Source organism: Mirounga angustirostris, unplaced genomic scaffold, assembly GCF_029215605.1.
Source record: "Mirounga angustirostris isolate CCGP_5_RB_7025 unplaced genomic scaffold, mMirAng1.0.hap1 SCAF_12, whole genome shotgun sequence".
NCBI classification, from domain to species: domain Eukaryota; kingdom Metazoa; phylum Chordata; class Mammalia; order Carnivora; family Phocidae; genus Mirounga; species Mirounga angustirostris.
The window spans coordinates 104,686,619-104,705,609 of NW_026991720.1; the positions used below are offsets into that span (position 1 = coordinate 104,686,619).

Sequence of the window (18,991 nt, forward strand, 5' to 3'; positions counted from 1 at the left end):
TCCTGAGATAAATCCCACTTGGTCATAGTGATTGACTTTTTTTTTTTAAGAGAGAAAGAGAGAGCAAGCATGCACACATGAGTGGGGGACAAGCAGAGGGAAAGAGAGAATCTTAAAGATTTTTTTTTTATTATTTGAGAGAGAATGAGAGAGAGCAAGCACATGAGAGGGGGGAGGGTCAGAGGGAGAAGCAGACTCCCTGCCGAGCAGGGAGCCCGATGTGGGACTCGATCCAGGGACTCCAGGATCATGACCTGAGCCGAAGGCAGTCACTTAACCAACTGAGCCACCCAGGCGCCCGGGAAAGAGAGAATCTTAAGCAGACTCCAAGCTCAACATGGAGCCTGTCACAGGGCTCGATCTCACAACCCTGAGATCACAACCTGAACCGAAACCAAGAGTTGGATACTTAACCGACTGAGCCACCCAGGCGCCCAATGAATGATTATTTTAATATGCTGCTGGATTCAGTTTACTAGTATTTTGTTGAAGAGTTTGTGTCCATAGTCTTAAGATATTATAATATTGGATGTTGAGCTCACAGGCCACTCCTGGGGGCTTGGCAGAGGGGGGACGGCAGCCACGGGTCAGAGGGTGAAAGGAGAGACCCAGGATGGGGAGCTGGAGCCCAGACCATGGAGAGTGAGGGGGATGTGAGATGGGGAGACTCTGGCTTTTCCCACAGCCAAGGTAGGGGGCCCCCAGGAGATGGGGTGGAGGCAGCCAAGAGGCCAGGTGGGACCCACTGGGATGGATAAGATATCCATCCCTGGAGAAATGTGGAAGGAACAGTCAGCAGGGCTGCCTCCAGAAGAGCAAACAAGGAATAGTTGAAGGAATAAGGGATCCAAGGAGCAGAGAAGCCCCATGCACTCAGGGCTCAGCCATCCAAACAGAAGGGGCAAGCAGGTGCCCACCTACAGACCGTCGAGCCCTGCCGAGGACAGAGGCAGGAGAGGGTGAGGGGCAAGTGAAGGAAGTGCTTGTGTCCCGCATTTAAGATCCTGTTCACAGAGGCAGAGAAGGGATGAGTCATCAGAGGCTAGGACCCAGGTTGGGGGAGTAGGGGTAGGGGGAAGAGCAGACCTGCCAGCAGCAGGCCTGGGAGCCTGAAACACCACAGCTGCGTGAGAAGGGGGTGCATGAGAGGGATCTCAGAGACAAGGAGGGAACATTCAGTCCACGTTCACGGCAGCCACAGTGCCCCCAGGTGGAACATTTTTTTGCACTACGTCTGCACTGTGCAGGTGTGTCGGACAACATGGCCAACTTGACCGGAACTCGGAGCAACGTGGCCACGTCCCACTCTGGTCCCGTCATCCCCCCCGACTCTCCCTGCGCGTTTACACAGACTCGGATCTCTGGCTGCAGAGGGAGTCCTTCTTCAGCATCCTGTTAAGTCACTTGAGAAAAAAAAGCACCTGCTACACATTTCAGGTTTGCATTTTCCAGGCTTTATTTCCCCACCCCCAGCTCTTTAGAACCAGAAGCAGGGAACTTTGAGGAACTGCAATCAAGTATTTACACCCAGTGCGACGTGACAGGTTTCATGATTTACAAAGTAACAGAGCACAGGGACTGTGTTGAAAAAATACATGTACAGTGAATAAATAAACTACAGATTTATGTGTCCACGAGCATGTGGCGTATAAAAGTGGTTCCCACACATATACATATATATATAGATAGGTGTGCATGATTTCTGGACTATAAATATGCTATGTACTTAAATACTTCCTGTGAAGGGACAGATGACAGGGCACGTGCTCTCAGCTGTGCATGGCAAAATATTGATTGCAGTTGGGGTCGCCTCTGACCTCCACAGATCCCGGGATCCTCTCCCCGCTCCAGGGGTAGACACACCAACAGAGCCCCCGCTGACCGTCCGTGGCCGTCCGGCACTGCAAACGCAAGACAGACAGCAGGCAAGGTCAGGAGCAGCCCCGGTGGAGCTGGGGGAAGGTGGAGCTCGGAGCCGCCATGACCATGGCCGGGGAGGGCACGCCCAACAAGTTCGCCTGCAGTTCTCCCCGTAAAATAGAGACTAAGGCCGAGTGTCCAGTTGATGAGGACATCGTGCATGTGTCCAATGGCCTCGTGTGAGCACAGGTGTCTGGCTTGTGGCCCCGACAGCAGGCTGCTGAGCCCGGAGGGAGCATGTCCCACGTGTGGCCGCCATCACCTTGGACGCCCCACCCACCCCTGGGCAGACTCCTCATCAGGAAACCACAGCCTGGTTATACACCCCTCCAGACCCCGTGCTTCACTGGGTCCTAAGGAGCTCCTCAAAATTAAGTGTTTGGTTTGGTTTTGATCTCCTTTATTATCTGGTAAGCTGGAAAACTCTACTGTGTTTCACTGAGCGGTTGTCTCCCTTTGTGGGGAGGAGAGCAGTGACAGAAGTCCAAGGAGACACTCGCTTTCCTAAGAGCTATCCCCTTCCTCTGGTGGGACAGACGGGAAACAGATCTGGGACCTATCGCCCACCTGCTCGGGCTTGCCGAGGGGCAGGGTCACACTTGAGCCAGAGCCCCTGGCCCAGTGCGGGGTCCCCCACTGGCCGTGACCACCGAGCTGGTCTTCAGGCTCCCAGGGGCTGCCTGCCCCTAGCCCCAGAGGGGTGGCTCTTACTTAATATGGTCAGCTGGGGGCTTTACGGTGCCTATTTGGGATTGGACGCCCTGCTGGAGGAAAGGGTGGCTTTGCAGGGATGTGCCAGCCGGGGCCGTCCCCACCAGGATGCCCCTGGGCAAGATGCACACCTGTCTGCTGTGATAGAATCCATTCTTGTTGCAGTTGGGCAGGTAGAAATTGTTAAGGTGCCTGGGCGACTGATGTTCCTCGGCCAGTTGTCCAAGTATCCTGTGGAGCTCTCGCCGGCAAGGCTCCTAGAAGAACATTTTGACATTGCGATAAATGACAAGGAAAAGTGAATTGTCCACCTAAACAGGACTGGCGGGAGAAGTTCTGTGGGGCTCTGGGGGCGGGTCAGACCTGCCCTGGGGGTGAGGAGGGGGTTAGTGTATGTGAGAGTTGTTGAGATTTGGGGGGGCACACCCACCCTCCCTGAACGTTGGCTAAACACCTACAGGGAGACCGGAGCTCCCCATCTCCCAGGTGCTCCCCTCTGCCTCTGCCCTGTGTTCATTCGCCCCAGCCATTTGACGGGAAGGAGGACCCAGCCCTTCCAGCAGCAGAGACTTCGAGATTGTGAACCCCTTTCCTCTATGCCATTACTTCACAGAAGCTAGATCAAGCGAGGATCGAGGCATCCATCTGGCTACTTGGAGATAAGAATGAACTTTTCCCCATCGGTCACCATGTGCAGACAGAATCCTGAAGTGTCCGGGAAGTGGGTCAGACCCCCACTTTTCTGGGGGCTTGTGTTTGTGGGGACCATTTTCTCTCTTTTTCCTCACACACCCGCCCATCCCTCCAGCTTGATTCCCAGCCGCCCTCAAGTGGTTGGATGAAAAACAGCCGTCGAATCGGGCGGGACGGCGGAGTTAGCGTTTAGTGGGGACAGTTTCAGGGGGGGAAGATAAAATAGTTCTCGAGATGGATGGCGGTGATGCTTGCAGAATCAATACCACAGAACTATACTGTATAATGGTTAAAATCATAAATGTCACGTTATGCATATCTGACCACAATTTTTAGAAAGCAGGGAGCAGAGGTCCTGGGGGAGCAGTGTAAAGTCCCGGGCTGAGCTTTAGGGGGGTATGACAGACACAAATCTGAAGCCACACAGCAGAGGGGCTGGCTTTCCACCCAACAGGCTCTCCTCCTCGAAGTCCCTGCGGGAAAAGCTGGACAAAGCTGAGGTGGGAAACGTCCATTCATCAGGCCTTGGGGAGGAAAGCATTCATTCCCAGGCCTTCGGGCCCCGGGGAAGCCCACCGGGTCTGCTTGGCACCTGCCCCGGGGCCTCACCTTCAACTTGTCGGAGTCCGAGTCCAAGGCATACCCAGCTCGCATGGTCTTGTAACTACTGATTGCGTTCCAGAGGACGGGCATGTCCTCCTCCGACGGGGCCATCAGATGGAAGTTCTCCAGCAGCTGCTCCTGGGTGATCTCAGAGCTCTCCGAGGACTCCTTGGCATCTGAAAAAGGCAGCACCGCAGACCCGTGAGCCTTCCCCAAGCTTCCGCCCCTGTCCCCCCTGGGAGTGGCTTCCTCTCCCAAGAATCCAGGCTGGGGCAGAAGGGTGGTCATGCTGACCCTGAGTTATGCCCACTTGCTCTCTAACAGAGCTTCTGACAATGTCCGGGGAATCAGACGACCCAACAGGCAATTTTGTAAGCTGGGGGTTCTTGCAAGGGTACCCTGTGTTTTTGCTTCTAAAGTAGCAGGAGAGCGAAGCCACGTGCACGTTTGGATTCGGTGTGTGGACAGAGTCACAGAGAGCTGGCTTTCCTGAGGGGGTCCCGGGGATCCAACTCCTTTGAGGACCATTGAGATGACCCCATTTTACTGACTCTGAAGGCAGAGACCCCGCAGGAACACTGTGTCCCTCCTTGCAAGGGTCACGCGCTCCGGCAGGTCCCCTCCCAGGGCATGGAACCACGGGATTCTTCCAAGAATGACACAGGACAGGGCAGCCACCGGCCCGATGGGGAGGTAGGGAGTGGGGGCATTTCCTCTGCTTCCCACTACAAATAAATCCCCGCAAATTTCAGCAAAGATCTGACTGTCAAGTCCTCAGGGGCAACACACACGTCAAATGCTGTTTTCCTATCGCAATGAATGCAAGTGAAGTTTATAGCCTCTGCTCACACGAGCTCTGTAAACAGTTGTCAAGTTCGGGCTGTCTCCACGGGAGTCCATTACAAAGGACATTCCAAACGCTTGCCCTGGGGCGGGAGGGATCCCCAACCAGGCCTTCCCAGAGGCTCCGGACAAGCCCCCCCTCCATGGGGGGCGGCCACTCAGCAGCAGAAAGGAGGGCCGGCCCCCCATGGCCTCCCTCCTCTCTCGGGGGACTGGGTTACACCCCCATTAGTGGGCTGCTGTCCAGGTCTGGGCCTGCTCCCCAGCTCTCCCACCAAGTTGTGCGAGGCCCTCCTGCCTCTCCGGCCCTCTCCTGGGCACCTGCCGCAGGACCATGGAATGAACGACGGGGCTCATCTAGGTGATGCTTTCCCCTCCAAGCTCTGGACTTGGGTGGGTTTGCTCCACACTGTCCATCCCCCACCCCCCGCCCCGCAATCTGTCTTGGGGTGGGGCGGGGGGCGAGCGACCCCGTGGCGGGTCTGGTCCTACCTGCTTCGGGATCGGTGGGCCCGCAGACGCCTTGGCCGCGGATGAGGGCGTGCAGCGGCCGCGGGGTCTCCGGCGGCGCGCGGCAGCTGAGCCCGGTGGCGCAGCGCGCAGTGGCCACCCCGCAGGCGGCGCCCGGGGGCAGGGTGCACGTCGGGCAGCAGCCGCAGCTGGCGGGCGGGGCGGCCTCAGCGCAGGAGTCGGGCACGGCAGGGCAGAGCGCGAGCTTCTCGGCGGAGCAGGGCGCGCAGTGCCACGGCTGCGGGGCGCCCGCCGTCGCGCCCAGCCGGATGGCCAGCAGGAGCAGGAGCGGCCAGGCGCGGGCTGCGGGGACCTCGGGCATCGTGGAGCAGGCGCGGCGGACGGGGTCGGCGCCGGCTGGGCGGGAGCGGAGTGGGCGCGCTTGCGAGCGAGCGGGGCCGAGTAGCGGGTGCCGGCGAGGGGGCCGCCGCTCCATGCTCGCCGGGAGCCGCGCGCGCCTTATGAAGGGTGCGGCCCGCGCTCCCCTCCCCGCTGAACGCGCGGTTAATGATTGACGGCGCGGCGTGCTTTGTGGCTGGCGCTCAATAGAAGTTTGGGGGGGAAAGAAAAAAGAAAAAGTTTGTTTTGCTCGTGCATCCCAGAGCCTGCGCAAATGGTGGGCGGAGGGAGGGTTACGGTCCAGGTTTCCGACTGTTTGTCCTGCTAGGGCTCCCACCTGGAGCCAAAGGGCAATTCTAACCAGGAGCGCACGGCCAGGTCTCGCTTGTTTTGCTCAAGCGGCATCCCCTGCCCAGCATCAGCGGGCTCCTCCTCCGCAGAGATCAGCTGGGCAAAGCCAGCCCTCGCGGCCAGTATTCAAACGGGGAAACCGAGGCCCGGGGAGAGGAAGGGAGGGACCCCTGGCCAGTTTTCAGGGGCAAAGCCCTGAATTGCTTCTCCCTCTGCGGGCGGAAGGCCTCCAGCCCACGGACCTGCACACATCACAGCCTTTCCCAGGAGGGAGGATGGAGGGAAAGGGACAGCTCCTCCCAGGGCTGGTGCCAAGCTCCCCAATGTCACCACAGCCTCCAGAGGCTGACCTTGCTCGCTGGCTTCCAGAGAAGAGCAGGGCTCAAGGCCCATGAAGACACAGGGCCAAGGCCGCAGAATGCAGCCCAGACCCCAGGCTTCTTCCTCTAACTTTCTGTCTCAGACCAAAAAAAAAAAAAACTTCTTTAAGATTTATTTATTTTAGAGAGAGCGAGAGCTGGGGGGCGGGGTAGAGGAAGCGAATCTCAAGCAAACTCCCCACTGAGCACAGAGCCTGACGTGGGGCTCGATCTCACGACCCTGAGATCAGACCTGAGCCAAAACCAAGAGTCAGACGTGCAACCATCTGAGCCACCCAGGCGCCCCATGAGACCAAATTTTTATCAGGAGTCTTTTCCTTTTGAGAAAATTCCTATTAGATATTCTCTGGGGTTGCAAGAAAAATGTCCTTGTATCTTTAAAGGCCGTGGGAAATGGGTCCGTTTGTCCCCGCACCTGCAGGTGCTCTTGTGGACACCTGGTCCCCAGAAACTAGGCACCTATTCACAAGAAGGAGGCAGCTCACACTTACTGATAGAGAAAACGTCCAAGATGTATGAAGTTTTGCAAGCTAAGTATTATTTCCAAGTGAAGTAAAATGAAGAGGTACACGGGCGCCTGGGGGGCTCAGTCGGTGAAGCGTCTGCCTTCAGCTCGGGTCACGATCTCGGGGTCCTGGGATCGAGCCCCACATTGGGCTTCCTGCTCAGCGGGGGAGTCCTCTTCTCCCTCTCCTCCCCACTCTTGCTCGCTCTCTCTCTAATAATAAAATCATTTTTAAAAAACGAGGAGGTACAGAATACGCAATTTGTGTACAAAAAAGTAATAGGAACATACATGTCAGCGTGATTCTAAATTTATGGACTATCTTGGGAGGAATACATAAGACACTGATGTCAGGGCCTCCTTGGTGGGGAGGGGCATGACATCAGGGACTGAGGGAGGGACTGCTTTGCCCTGTGCACACCTCCATCTTTCTGGATTTACAGTATCTAGTAAATACTACATTATTTCGTATGATCGTAACTTTTATTATCCTGTCTATTATCCATCTCAAGAGAAACCACATTACCATGAATTTACCATGAATTTGTAGCCGCCTCACTGGGCCGGTGGCTTGGGTTTCTGCTCTGCTCCGTCCCTGACCACAGCACCAGCTACGATCAAAACAAGGTCAGCGGAAATCATTGCAGTTGGAAGTTCAAGGTCATGTTTGTCATTATTTTTATGGAGTAAAGTTCAGTGTCTGGTTAAGGAGCTGACCATGGCTTTCGACTAGCTGAGCATTATTTTTGGTGTAGGTTCCTAAATGATTTCGTTTCCAAAAGAAGGATCTGTGCTCTGAATTTCCTCTGACTTCCTCCATTTAGGATCTGTGTCCACCTGAGATGGTCCCTTAATGACACACACACAAGAGGGCATCACTGGGTAAACATTCAGGGCCCGCCTACTGTGTGCAGGTCTGTGCCAGCCCTGGACAGTTCACCCTGTTGTGCACTTGCCCGGTGAGGCCCCCACCCCCACCCCAGGTCTCCCTCGTTCAGCACGTAATGGAAGTTCCTCTCCGTGTACATCGATTTCCCAAATGTTTCCACTGCTTGCCTCACAGGAGCCACAAACCAAACCCCAGAGAGAGAGATCTCCGCCTCCCCGGCCACAACAACACAAACGGGGCAGTTCCTCCTGGAGGCCTCTGTGGGCCCTGCCTGTCTGTCCACCCTGCGGTGCCTGCTCCTGCATGCACCCGTGAGTCCCGGGCCCTGCTGCCCCTGGCGCCCGGCCTGCCGCGCCCCCAAGTCCGCGCCTCGACTTCCGTGACCCCCGTCAGAGGCCCAGTCACCCCTCCCGGGCGCTGCAGGGAGCCCCTCCTGACTCGAGCGCTGCGCTGTCAGAGCTGCTCCTGCCTCCCCAGTCCTGCGGACTCCTGCTCAGCGTCCGGCCCTTGTGTCCCCACCCCACGCCAGAGAAAGTCACTGCCACGTCTCCTGATGTCCTCCTTGCTGTGCTTCCTGCCGGCATTTCCATGCCCCTCCCCGGTCCACCTCCCTCCACGCCACCATCCCGCCGTCCACCTTGCAAGCGCGTTCTTCCCGGGCTCTCCCTGACGCCCTCCAACAGCCACCCCTCGGGAAGGAAGGGCCCTCACAGGGCACGTTCTCGAGCTTCGGTCTCGCACCCTGTCCTTCCCGCAGCAGAGGACATGCAGAGGATGGGGGCCGGCTGTGGTGCGGGCTGCGGCGCCGGGCAGGAGGTACGCCCCGTCCGGGGCCAGTTATGAGCTGGTCCTGGAGATAAGCACTTTCCTGGAGAGTCCAGAGTGTGGTGGCAAACAGCAGGCCACAGGGCATGGAGCCACGCATGGGCGCTTCCCACAGAAGCCGCCAGCCAAGGCAGGTGTCGGAGGGGAGAAGGGCCTCCCAAACAGCAGAGGATGGCCCCGCAGGGCAGACAAGTGGGTAAGGCAGGGAACCGGGAAGGGGGCGGTGTGTTGGGGGAAGGACCCAGAGTTCTCCTGCCTGGACGCTGGAATGACAGTAGGGGGAACAGGAGGGAGAAGCTGTAGGTACTGTTGGGCGACCGTGGGAGGATTTAGGGGGGCCAGGGGTGCAGTGGTCAAAAGGGAGCTCGCGAACAATCCAGGGGGCAGGCCTGCAGACCAGACACCAGTGCCAAGCCCATCCTGCCGATGTCCCTGCAGGCTGGGCACCAGCCGCAGGCCAGACCCCGCGACAGAGGTGGGCCAGTCACTCCGGAGCTACAGCCCTGCCCTCAGAGGTCTGAACGCAGAACAGTCCGTCTGCGGGAAGGAAAGGGCAGCTGGCCCGGGGACGGGGAGGGGTGCTGCCGGAGGGAGGGTCCCGCGGGGCCAGGGCCGAGCAGACACAGTGGGAGGGGAGACAGCCAAGGCCGGCGCCCCGTCCCTGGGGAAGCGGTGCACGGTTTCATCTCCGTCTCCACGGGCCCTTTCCCGGCTCGGCCCCATCTCCCCCGCATGGGTCTGGATTTGAAACACTCCCTGCTGCCCCTTCGCCAGCCCTTGGGACCCACTGAAGGTCCTCTGCTCTCAGGAGCCTCGCCAGGGGCTCCCCTGTGTCCCAGAAGCGTGGGACACGCCGGGCCTGCCGTGCTGAAGGGGCCTGCCCTTGCCTGTGGGTCTCCCGCCAGGCTGGGAGGGCAGCGCGGGGCTCACGGCCCCCTCACCCCGCACCCTGCCGAGGACACCGATAGGCGCCCCCACCCATTTGACCAGTGATGGAGGAGCCCCAGGGCAGGGAGAGCAGGGGTGGGGGCGGTGGGGAGCCGGGGTTTCACAGACCTGCCTTATGCACCTGGCACCACGCCGTGCTCACCAGCTTTGCCAGGGGACCCTCCCAGGATCTCACGGGGTAAGGCTTCGCACCACCATCTGGGGTGAAGCCCACTTGGCCCGAATCGAAGCCTGCAAGCATCTGATGTCAGGGAGGGCGGCCAACTGCAAGCTCAAGGGCAATCAGGGGTGTATTTGGGGGGCAGGGTGGAAAGGTAGTGTGGGGGCGCACAGGGGAAGCTTTCTGTGCCAAGTATGGAATGTGTTATATGTACTAGGCAAGAAAGAGCATCAGCCCTGGGGAGCCCCAACCACAGAGAGACGCCCACCTGCCTCCCGGGGTACGTCCTCCACCTGTAGAGTGACCCCTCGGTGCGACCCCAGGGGCGGGCCTGGGCAAGGCGACCCCGACCTTGCCCAGCGTTTCTGCCGGTCCCTTCCTGACACCGCACACGCATCAGCCCCCTGGCTGCAGGAGCTGCGGGGACAGGTGTCACCCGCTGTGTGTGGGACGCGGCGGGGGGGACGGGGGCAGGTCGGGGAGACACGGCGCCTGCCTGGCGAGTCCACCGGGGGGGGGGCACCTTGGATTTCCATGTCCTGGCCCATCATACCACCTCCCTGGGCCTCAGTCTCCTGGCCTGTGGGAGGGCATTGGGAGCCCTGAACAAAGGGGCCTCCACCATCCTGAGCGGCAGTGTTCCCTCGGCTGCTCTGGGCAGAGGCGGGGGCGTCTCCAGATGATGAAACTGCCAGGCCCTCCCGTCACCCCGTGGGCCCAGTTCCGCCCGCACACAGCATGCCACTTACTCACCAGCGGCGGGGAAATTGGGCAATCGGAGCTGTAAAAAACAATGCAAGGGTCAAGGGCGAAGTCGAACCTTCAAAGGGAGGGAACGCTGTAATACAGAGGCCCCTCCAAGGGAAGCTGTTTTTAACCCCGGGGGAAAAAAAACAAAAAGATGTTGCATCGTGTTCCTCCATCAACATCCGGAATGATGTAAATCCATGCAAGTAACCTCGTTCCTGTCACGGCCACACAGTCCAGATCCTAGACGTAGGAGCTCACAGGTGTGCCCGGGGCCAGTGCCTGATGGGCCCTGGGAAGGGACAGGAATTCCCTCCGCAATGGAGGCCACCCAAATCATGTACACCCTGGGGCACTGCTGGGGTTGGGGTACCAAGTGCCAGGCACATGGGGGGGTGCCCAAATGTGTTCATTCCCTTGACCTTCACCTGAATCTACGGCCCAAGTGTCATGGGTTAGACCAGCCTCATGTCACCTGGGGCCTGGGTAGAGAGGCACATTCCCAGCCACCCGGACCTTAACTGGCAAGCTCTGAAGCAGGTGCCCAAGCTCCCGGGGGACCCCGATGCTTGCTCCAGCTTGAGCCGTGGACTCAGCAAACCTTCCTCTACTCTTGCTGAAGGCCAGCCTGCAAGAACCAGGTGCACAGCTGGGGAGAGGGCGATGGTCAGGAGTCATTGCGGTGGGTGGGTGATGGACAGAACTCTGCAGGAGCTGACAGACACCCGCCTCGGTCCCTGTGCTCCCCAGATGGAGTCCCACGAGTCATTACTGCTCTTCACTGCCCCACGTATAAAGGAAGAGGTGCAACCAGAAGAGTCTGCCCGGGTCCCTGCTCGGCTCTCAGGCAGGATTCGTTTGGTTGAGCATTGATGATCATCTCCTGGAGATGAGGTCGGTGGTCTCGTTAGATGGTCATAAGTGTCCATGACTCTGATGAGAACATGCTCCACCAGATTGGCCCTGGGACCTCCTGGGCAGGGTTGGGGGGAGGGGCTCCCACTCTGACATCTGACCTGGGGCCGCTCTCTGCACCTACTCACTAATGTGTCTACAGCCCCACCGGTCAACCTCCATGGCCAGGATCCCCTCACCAGCCCAACAAACCACCCATGGGGCCGCGGGACCTCCCCCACCCCCAGAGGCGGCAACAATGTGCTCTGGTGCCCACCAGGCAGGAGGTAACACAGCTCTGCCTGTTCTCTGACCTGCTCAAAGGGCAAGGACCCTGTGCAGAAAAGTGGGGATCGTGTCCTATATTACAGTCTCCAGTACATCATGCTGGTGTGTCTCCCCTACATCACAGCATGGACATCATGGGGGTGTCTCCCCTACATCGCAGCGTGGACATCATGGGAGTGTCTCCCCTACATCGCAGCGTGGACATCACGGGGGTGTCTCCCCTACATCGCAGCGTGGACATCACGGGGGTGTCTCCCCTACATCGCAGCGTGGACATCACGGGGGTGTCTCCCCTACATCGCAGCGTGGACATCACGGGGGTGTCTCCCCTACATCGCAGCGTGGACATCACGGGGGTGTCTCCCCTACATCGCAGCGTGGACATCACGGGGGTGTCTCCCCTACATCACAGCGTGGACATCACGGGGGTGTCTCCCCTACATCGCAGCGTGGACATCACGGGGGTGTCTCCCCTACATCGCAGCGTGGACATCACGGGGGTGTCTCCCCTACATCGCAGCGTGGACATCACGGGGGTGTCTCCCCTACATCGCAGCGTGGACATCACGGGGGTGTCTCCCCTACATCGCAGCGTGGACATCATGGGAGTGTCTCCCCTACATCACAGCGTGGACATCATGGGGGTGTCTCCCCTACATCACAGTGAGGACATGATGCCGGGGGTGTCTCCCCTACATCGCAGCGTGGACATCATGGGGGTGTCTCCCCTACATCACAGTGTGAACATCATGGGGATGTCTCCCCTACATCACAGTGAGGACATGATGCCAGGGTGTCTCCCCTACATCACAGCACAGACATCATGGGGTATCTCCCTTCCATCATAGCGTGAGTGATATACAACATGGGGGTGCTGTCACCCTGGTCACACCACAAGAGGCATCACATGCTCCTCCCCATTTAGTGTTGATAGTATCTTGTTTTTGGCCATTCTAGTAAGTATTTACTTATATCTCCTTGTTTTAACTTGCAGTCCCCAGATGACGTATGATGTGGAGCAATTTTTCATGTGCTTATTTGCTATCTGTTTTTCTTCTTTGGGGACTGTTTCCGTTAAGGCCTTTGGCCATTTATTAATCAGGTTGTTTGTTTTCTTGCTTTTGAGTTTTAAGAGTTCTTTTAACATTTTAGATAACAGTCGTTTATCAGATTCATCTTTTGTAAATATTTTCTCCCAGTCTGTGGCTTTTCTTCTAATTTCTTTACATTTTCTTTCACAGATCAGAAGTTTTAAATTTTACTGATGTCCAGCTTCTACACTTTTGCTTCATGGATCATGCATTTGGCATCAAAAAACTCACTCATCACCATACCCAGGGCGATCTGGGTTTTCCCCCTGTCGTCTTCTCAGAGTTGATAGTTTTTCATTTTCCACTTAAGTCTACGATCCATGTGACTTAATTTTTGTGAAAGGTGTAAGGTCTCTGTCTAGGTTCATTTCTCTGCATGTGGATGTCCAGTTGTTCTGGTGCCATTTGTTAAAAGATAATCTTTCCATTGTACTATCTTTGCTTGCCCAAGACCAGCTGACTGTATCTACGTGGGTCTATTTCTGGTCTCTCTAAGCTGTTCCATTGCACTGTTTGTCCATTAATTTCCAATACCCCTCTTTATGCTATAGATTCACATATTATTATACCATAGTTTTACAGTAAGTTTTGAAGTCAGGTAGTGTCAGTCCTCTCACTTTGTTCTTCAATATTACGGTTGGCTATTCTGGGTCTTTTGACTCTTTTTTTAACTTGGGAATCAGTTTATCGATATCTATAAAATAACGTACTGCACCTTTGACGGGGATCACATTGAATCTCTAGATCAAGTTGAGAACCGACATCTTGACAAAATTGAGTCTTCCTCTCTGTGAACATGGGACACCTCTCCATTTACTCAGTTCTTATGTGAGATCATCCATCAGTCTAGTAGTTTTTCATATAGATCTTGTACATATTTTATTATACACAAGTATTTCATTTTGGGGGTGCTAATGTAAGTGGTGTGTTTTTAATTTCAAATTCCACTTATTCACGGCTGGTATATTCACAAAGGATTGATTCTGTATCCTGGTATCCTGCAACTTCGCTTTAATCACTTATTAGTTCCAGGAGTTTTTTCATTGATTCTTTTTGTCATCTGCAAAGACAATTTTATTTATTCCTTATCAATCAGTATACATTTTATTTCCTTTTCTTGTCTTATTGCATCAGCTAGGACTCCCACCATGATATTAGAAAGCACTGGTGGGAGAGGACATCCTTGTCTTGTTTTGATCTTAGTGGGAAAGCTTTGAGATTCTCACCATTAGCTGTGATCTTACTTAGGTTTTTATAGGTATTCTTTATCAAGTTTAGGAAGTTCTCCTGTATTCATAGTTTACTGAGTTTTTTATCATGAATGCACACTGGATTTTGTCAAATTTTTTTCTGCCTCTATTGATATGATCATGTGATATTTCTTTAGCTTGGTGTGATGGGTTACATTAGGTGATTTTTAACTCTTGAACCAGCCTTGCACACCTGGAATAAATCTCACTTGGTCATGGCATGTAATTATTTTATACATTGTTGGATTTGATTTGCTAATATTTTGTTGAGGATTTTTCCATCTATGTTCATGAAAGATTTTGATCTGTAGTTTTCCTTTCTTGTAATGTCTTCATCTGTTTTTGGTATTATGGTAATGCTGGTCTCAAAGAATGGGTTAAGAACTGTTTCCTCTGTTTAAATCTGGTAGAGATTGTAAAGAATTGGTATAATTTCTTTCTTAAATGTTCAGTAGGATTCACAAGTAAACCTGGCACTTCCTGTCTTGGAAGGTATTTTGACAGTTTATCTTTACAAATGTTAATGAATTTAAAGCAGTACTTGTGCTATTTATTAATGAAATTTACTTATTTGATTATTAATGAAATTTACAGGGTTTTTTTTCCTTTTCTGTAGTGGTTTACAAAAAGTACCAGCCATTAACCTCTTATTTACAACCTGAGGTCAGATGCAACCTTGAGCATACTGGTTGTGTAGAATCTGTTCTAGGAATATACGTGTTGGGTATGGGATAGTAAAGTCAATGGGACACAGGCCTAGACAGGAATGGGGCTTAGAGGGAAAGTTTATTATATTCCGGGTCCTACAGACAGGAGGCACAGCATACCACACAGGGCCACAAGGAAGTGTCAGGGTGGTCAGGAGGCAGAAGCAGGAGGAGGAGAGAGCCCAGGCCATAACCCTTACTGGGGTTTCCATGGGAAAGGGCAGAGCAGGACAGTGTGAGCAGCTTAGCATTGGCTACCTTGAATAATTCCAGCAGTAGGGTGCTGTAGGGTGTCCCTAGTCGCCTGGCACCTGGCCCAAAAAGAATATTGTCCCCTGGGCTGCTCGGTCTAGATGGAGGAGGTATGGCTCTGGGCTGCTTGGTTCCCCTATGGAAGACATGCTTCCCATTGGGTCCTTTTATATCTTTAAGGATTGGCTAACCCCACGCGGGACAACCTCTCCCCAGCCAGAAAGGTCTTAAGAGGCCAAAACATCATAACACACAGAAAATAAACGTGCAGTGCAGAAGCAATGGGTAATTTGCTTTGCCGGAGTTCCGAAAGCCCCAGCAAGGTGGAATGGAAAGGCTGTTGGAAGGTAAGTAGGTAGAGTGAATGCAGATGCCACCAGCTGCTGAGTACTTCCTGCGGGCCCAGCGCTCCTGGGCATCCCCCGCACACGATCTGTAAGCCCAGAGGCAGCTCTCAGTGCCCTGGACCGTCTGCATGTCTCGTCCAAAGCCCGCGCCTTCTACGGAACAAGAGCCGGGCTCTGAACCGGACTGCCCGCACCAAGAGCAGTACTTGCACCCGCGATGCAGGTTTCCGTGTGGCAGACCAGCAGGCGCATGGGTGCATCCAGCAGCTGGATTCGAGTCACGCCTGAAGTCGCCTCTGCACAGCGAGAGGCATCCAGCTCCGGGCACGCAGCCTCTCTGAGCTCTAGGAACATGCGGGGCTCCCAGCAGGGACCAGGAGCAGGCTATGGGGCCAACTCCTCCGCAGCCTGGCCTGGAGCCGGCGCCGGGCCCCTGCGCATGCCCAGACCCCCACACTCCCCCGGCAGAGCGCTGCCCAGGGCGGCCGCGAAGGGTGCTGGTGACAGATGACGTTGGCGTGCCCGACTAACGTGACCCTCGACACACACTGCAGATTTCGAAATTGTTTTTAGCCGCGCACGCAAACAAAAGAGCCGTATGCTACACTCAGAGCAGCGTGCCTGAGTGCCAGGAGGTCAGGGGGACGGCTGGGGTCAGGAGAGCAGGGGACCCGGGGTGCCAGCAGGCCAGGGGACCCTCAGATGGCCTGACACCGTGAGGAAACAACAGGACACCGGGATGTCGTCAAGGCAGCCCCCCCGGGCTCCGCGCGGGACTTGGGCCAAACTCTTCCCCACTGGGGCCCTCACTTTCCCCAGCTGGAAAAGGATGCACTGTACCAGGCGAGATGGGTTTTTTCAACTGTTATTCACTAACGATACGTGAAGACGCTGGTCAGGCGGGCACCGGCCTCCCGCCCGCCCTGCGGCCGCCCACTCCCGAAGCCGCTGGCCGGGGGAGGAGCCCCCCCGGGCAGCGCATGCGCGTGCGGGCCCCACGGGGGCTGCCCCGCCTGGGGCCCTGCAGGGGGCCGGACGTCCACCCCACGAAGGCTGGGAAGGCTCCTCGCAGCGCCAAGGACTTTGGGAGTCCGACAGCTGGGAGTCACTCTCCGCTCCCTGCCTGGGGACTCGGGGACACGGGGACACGAGCCTTGCCTTGGTCTCCGCTCCTGTAGCTTGTCGCGCAGAGGCAGGTCGACCGTCGGGCACGCAGGGGCGCACGCGATGGCTCCGGCCCGGGCGTCCAGCCCCGACCTCGCGAAGGCCGGAAACACGCCCAGGGGCGCGTGGGAAGCCACCAGCTGGAGGCCCCCGGGGCGCGCCCCGCCCGCGCCCCGACCTCGCGAAGGCCGGAAACACGCCCAGGGGCGCGTGGGAAGCCACCAGCTGGAGGCCCCCGGGGCGCGCCCCGCCCGCGCCCCGACCTCGCGAAGGCCGGAAACACGCCCAGGGGCGCGTGGGAAGCCACCAGCTGGAGGCCCCCGGGGCGCGCCCCGCCCGCGCCCCGCCCTGCGCGTGCGCCCCAGGGAGCGCCAGGTGCAGCCCGGGCCGCCTGCGGGCCGCGCCGCGGGGGCTTCTGGGCGCCGGCTTGGGGTGCGGCGGCTGCGTCCCCGCGTGGAGGCAGGATGGAGCCCGGGGCACAGGAACCACTGCCCGCCTCCGCTGGTGGGGGGCGCCCCGCGCTGGGACCCGACACGCCCTCCCCCGACACATCCGTGAGCTGCCAGGTCCTGCACACCGCGCCCGCCCTCCCCTCCCCAGCCTGTCCTGCGGGGCTGGGTCCGGGGTGGCCTTGCGGGGGGCCAGGGGGCCAGCACCAGGAGCAGGAGGGGAGCCCTCGCCATGCCTGCTCCGTATGTGCAAAGAAAGGCAGGGTGCAGGACTGGTAGGGTCCCGGGGCGGTGGGGGGGAGTTTCAGAGTCCTGAGTCTCGGACCCTAACCACTCCCCAGCCCAGCCAGGGGGGCTGCCCAGGTCTCCTCGAGTCTCCCCAGGCAGGGACCTTTCTCCCTTCTTCATTTGTAGGCTAGGTGTCAAAATAAAAGGGCCAAGCAGGTATGGAGTGGCCCCTGCCGCCCTCCCTAGCCCCCACTATAACCTAATGTTATTTTTAGCTTCTTCTGGAACATTAGATCCTTATTTTTTCTCAGTTTGGAAAAAAAAAAAAAGGATCCTGTACCCAGAACATAGACATCTTTTCTTATCAATATATTAAAAACACATTTGATATTTAAAAAAAAAACCACTAAGGGTCCTTGCATGTTGATCCATTAAGGGTTTAGTTTTTTCCCCTGGGTTGGAGGACCATTAGCCTGTTGTTTATCTTTCATAAGAATTGTGGGCTGTTTGTTTTCACTGACTATGTCATCTGTTTTTCTTTACAGAAGTTCAAAATTTTATATTTCAACTTCTTTTCCTTTACGGCTTCTGTGTCATGAGTTATCATTTGAAGGCCTTACCAGTTTACAGAGCAAGCCACCCGCATTTCCTTCCAGTGCTTTGATAGTTCTGTTTGTACCTTGTCAGCAAAGAGGCAGAACTGACCTAAAACAAAGCGTTTATGTGGGGTCTCAGGATTGCAGTTCGGGGAGCAACCCAAATTGTGTCCCCTTAGGGGACAAAACTCAGGGGTTTTTAAAAATAATGGGGAAAGTTTGTATATGTTGCTTAGAAAGAATTTTGACTGGTGTTGGCAGCAGAAAATTCGGGTTAGTTGAACAGAATTGGAGTAAAATCTCTTAGGGCAGCAAGTTGCAGGGGCTCAGGGTATGGGGGGTTTGGCGGGGCTCAAGTTTCTAGTTTCACCCTGAGGACAGAGAACAAGGATGAGCCCCCCTGCTGATGGCCTCCCGGCTCCATCTAAACCCCTCAAAATAAGTGACCCCATTTCACGTCATGTCTCACAACATTTGCATCTTATATGCAGTTGGAATTGATCTTGGTGAATGATATAAGAATCCAATTTGTTTCTGATTTTTCAAAATTATCCTGTTTCTTTTTCGCAATCTGAATTTTTAAAGAGTATACTATTCAGTCCCTTGTAATTTATTTTCATGTAGGGTATGAGGTAGGGACTTGGCTTTGCTACTTTTTTTTTTTCTAAATGGCTGACCCATTGGAACAACAACACTCAAAGAAAAAAAAAAAAAACCTCCCTTCCCTGCTCATTTTTTTTTTTAAGATTTTATTTATTTATTTGAGAGAGAGAATGAGAGAGAGAGAGCACATGAGAGGGGGGAGGGCCAGAAGGAGAAGCAGACTCCCCACCGAGCAGGAAGCCCGATGCGGGACTCGATCCCGGGACTCCAGGATCATGACCTGAGCTGAAGGCAGTCGCTTAACCAACTGAGCCACCCAGGCGCCCTTCCCTGCTCATTTAAAACCCATCTCTTCCTGTATAATATTCCCAGATGTATGTCTCTATTGTTTGTGCTGAGTACGCATCTGAAAACCCACACTGTTCTTTCTGTAAGCTGTTAGTGCTACAGTATTGTTCTATCAAAAATGTATCGAATTGTTAAAGATTTTATTTTATTCATTTGACAGAGAAAGAATGAGCACAAGCAGGGGGAGTGACAAGCAGGAGGAGAGGGAGAAGCAGACTCCCCGCAGAGCAGGGAGCCCGATGCGGGGCTCGATCCCAGGACACTGGGATCACGACCTGAGCCGAAGGCAGACGCTTAACCCGATGAGCCACCCAGGCAGCTCTCAAATTGTTCTTATGGAAAAGCGTATC

At 55.7% G+C, this 18,991-nt stretch overlaps 1 protein-coding gene across 1 annotated transcript; it reads right to left on the bottom strand.

Annotated features, from left to right (window-relative positions):
• Positions 1-3,351: 3,351 nt before the first annotated feature.
• IGFBP1 (insulin like growth factor binding protein 1) lies at positions 3,352-5,735 on the bottom strand. Its single transcript, XM_045865158.2, has 2 exons — positions 5,263-5,735; positions 3,352-4,103 (listed from the first exon to the last, which is right to left on the bottom strand). The coding sequence occupies exons 1-2, from the start codon at positions 5,714-5,716 to the stop codon at positions 3,634-3,636; spliced, it is 924 nt and encodes a 307-aa protein (XP_045721114.2). The 5' UTR covers positions 5,717-5,735; the 3' UTR covers positions 3,352-3,633.
• Between the last annotated feature and the right edge of the window lie 13,256 nt (positions 5,736-18,991).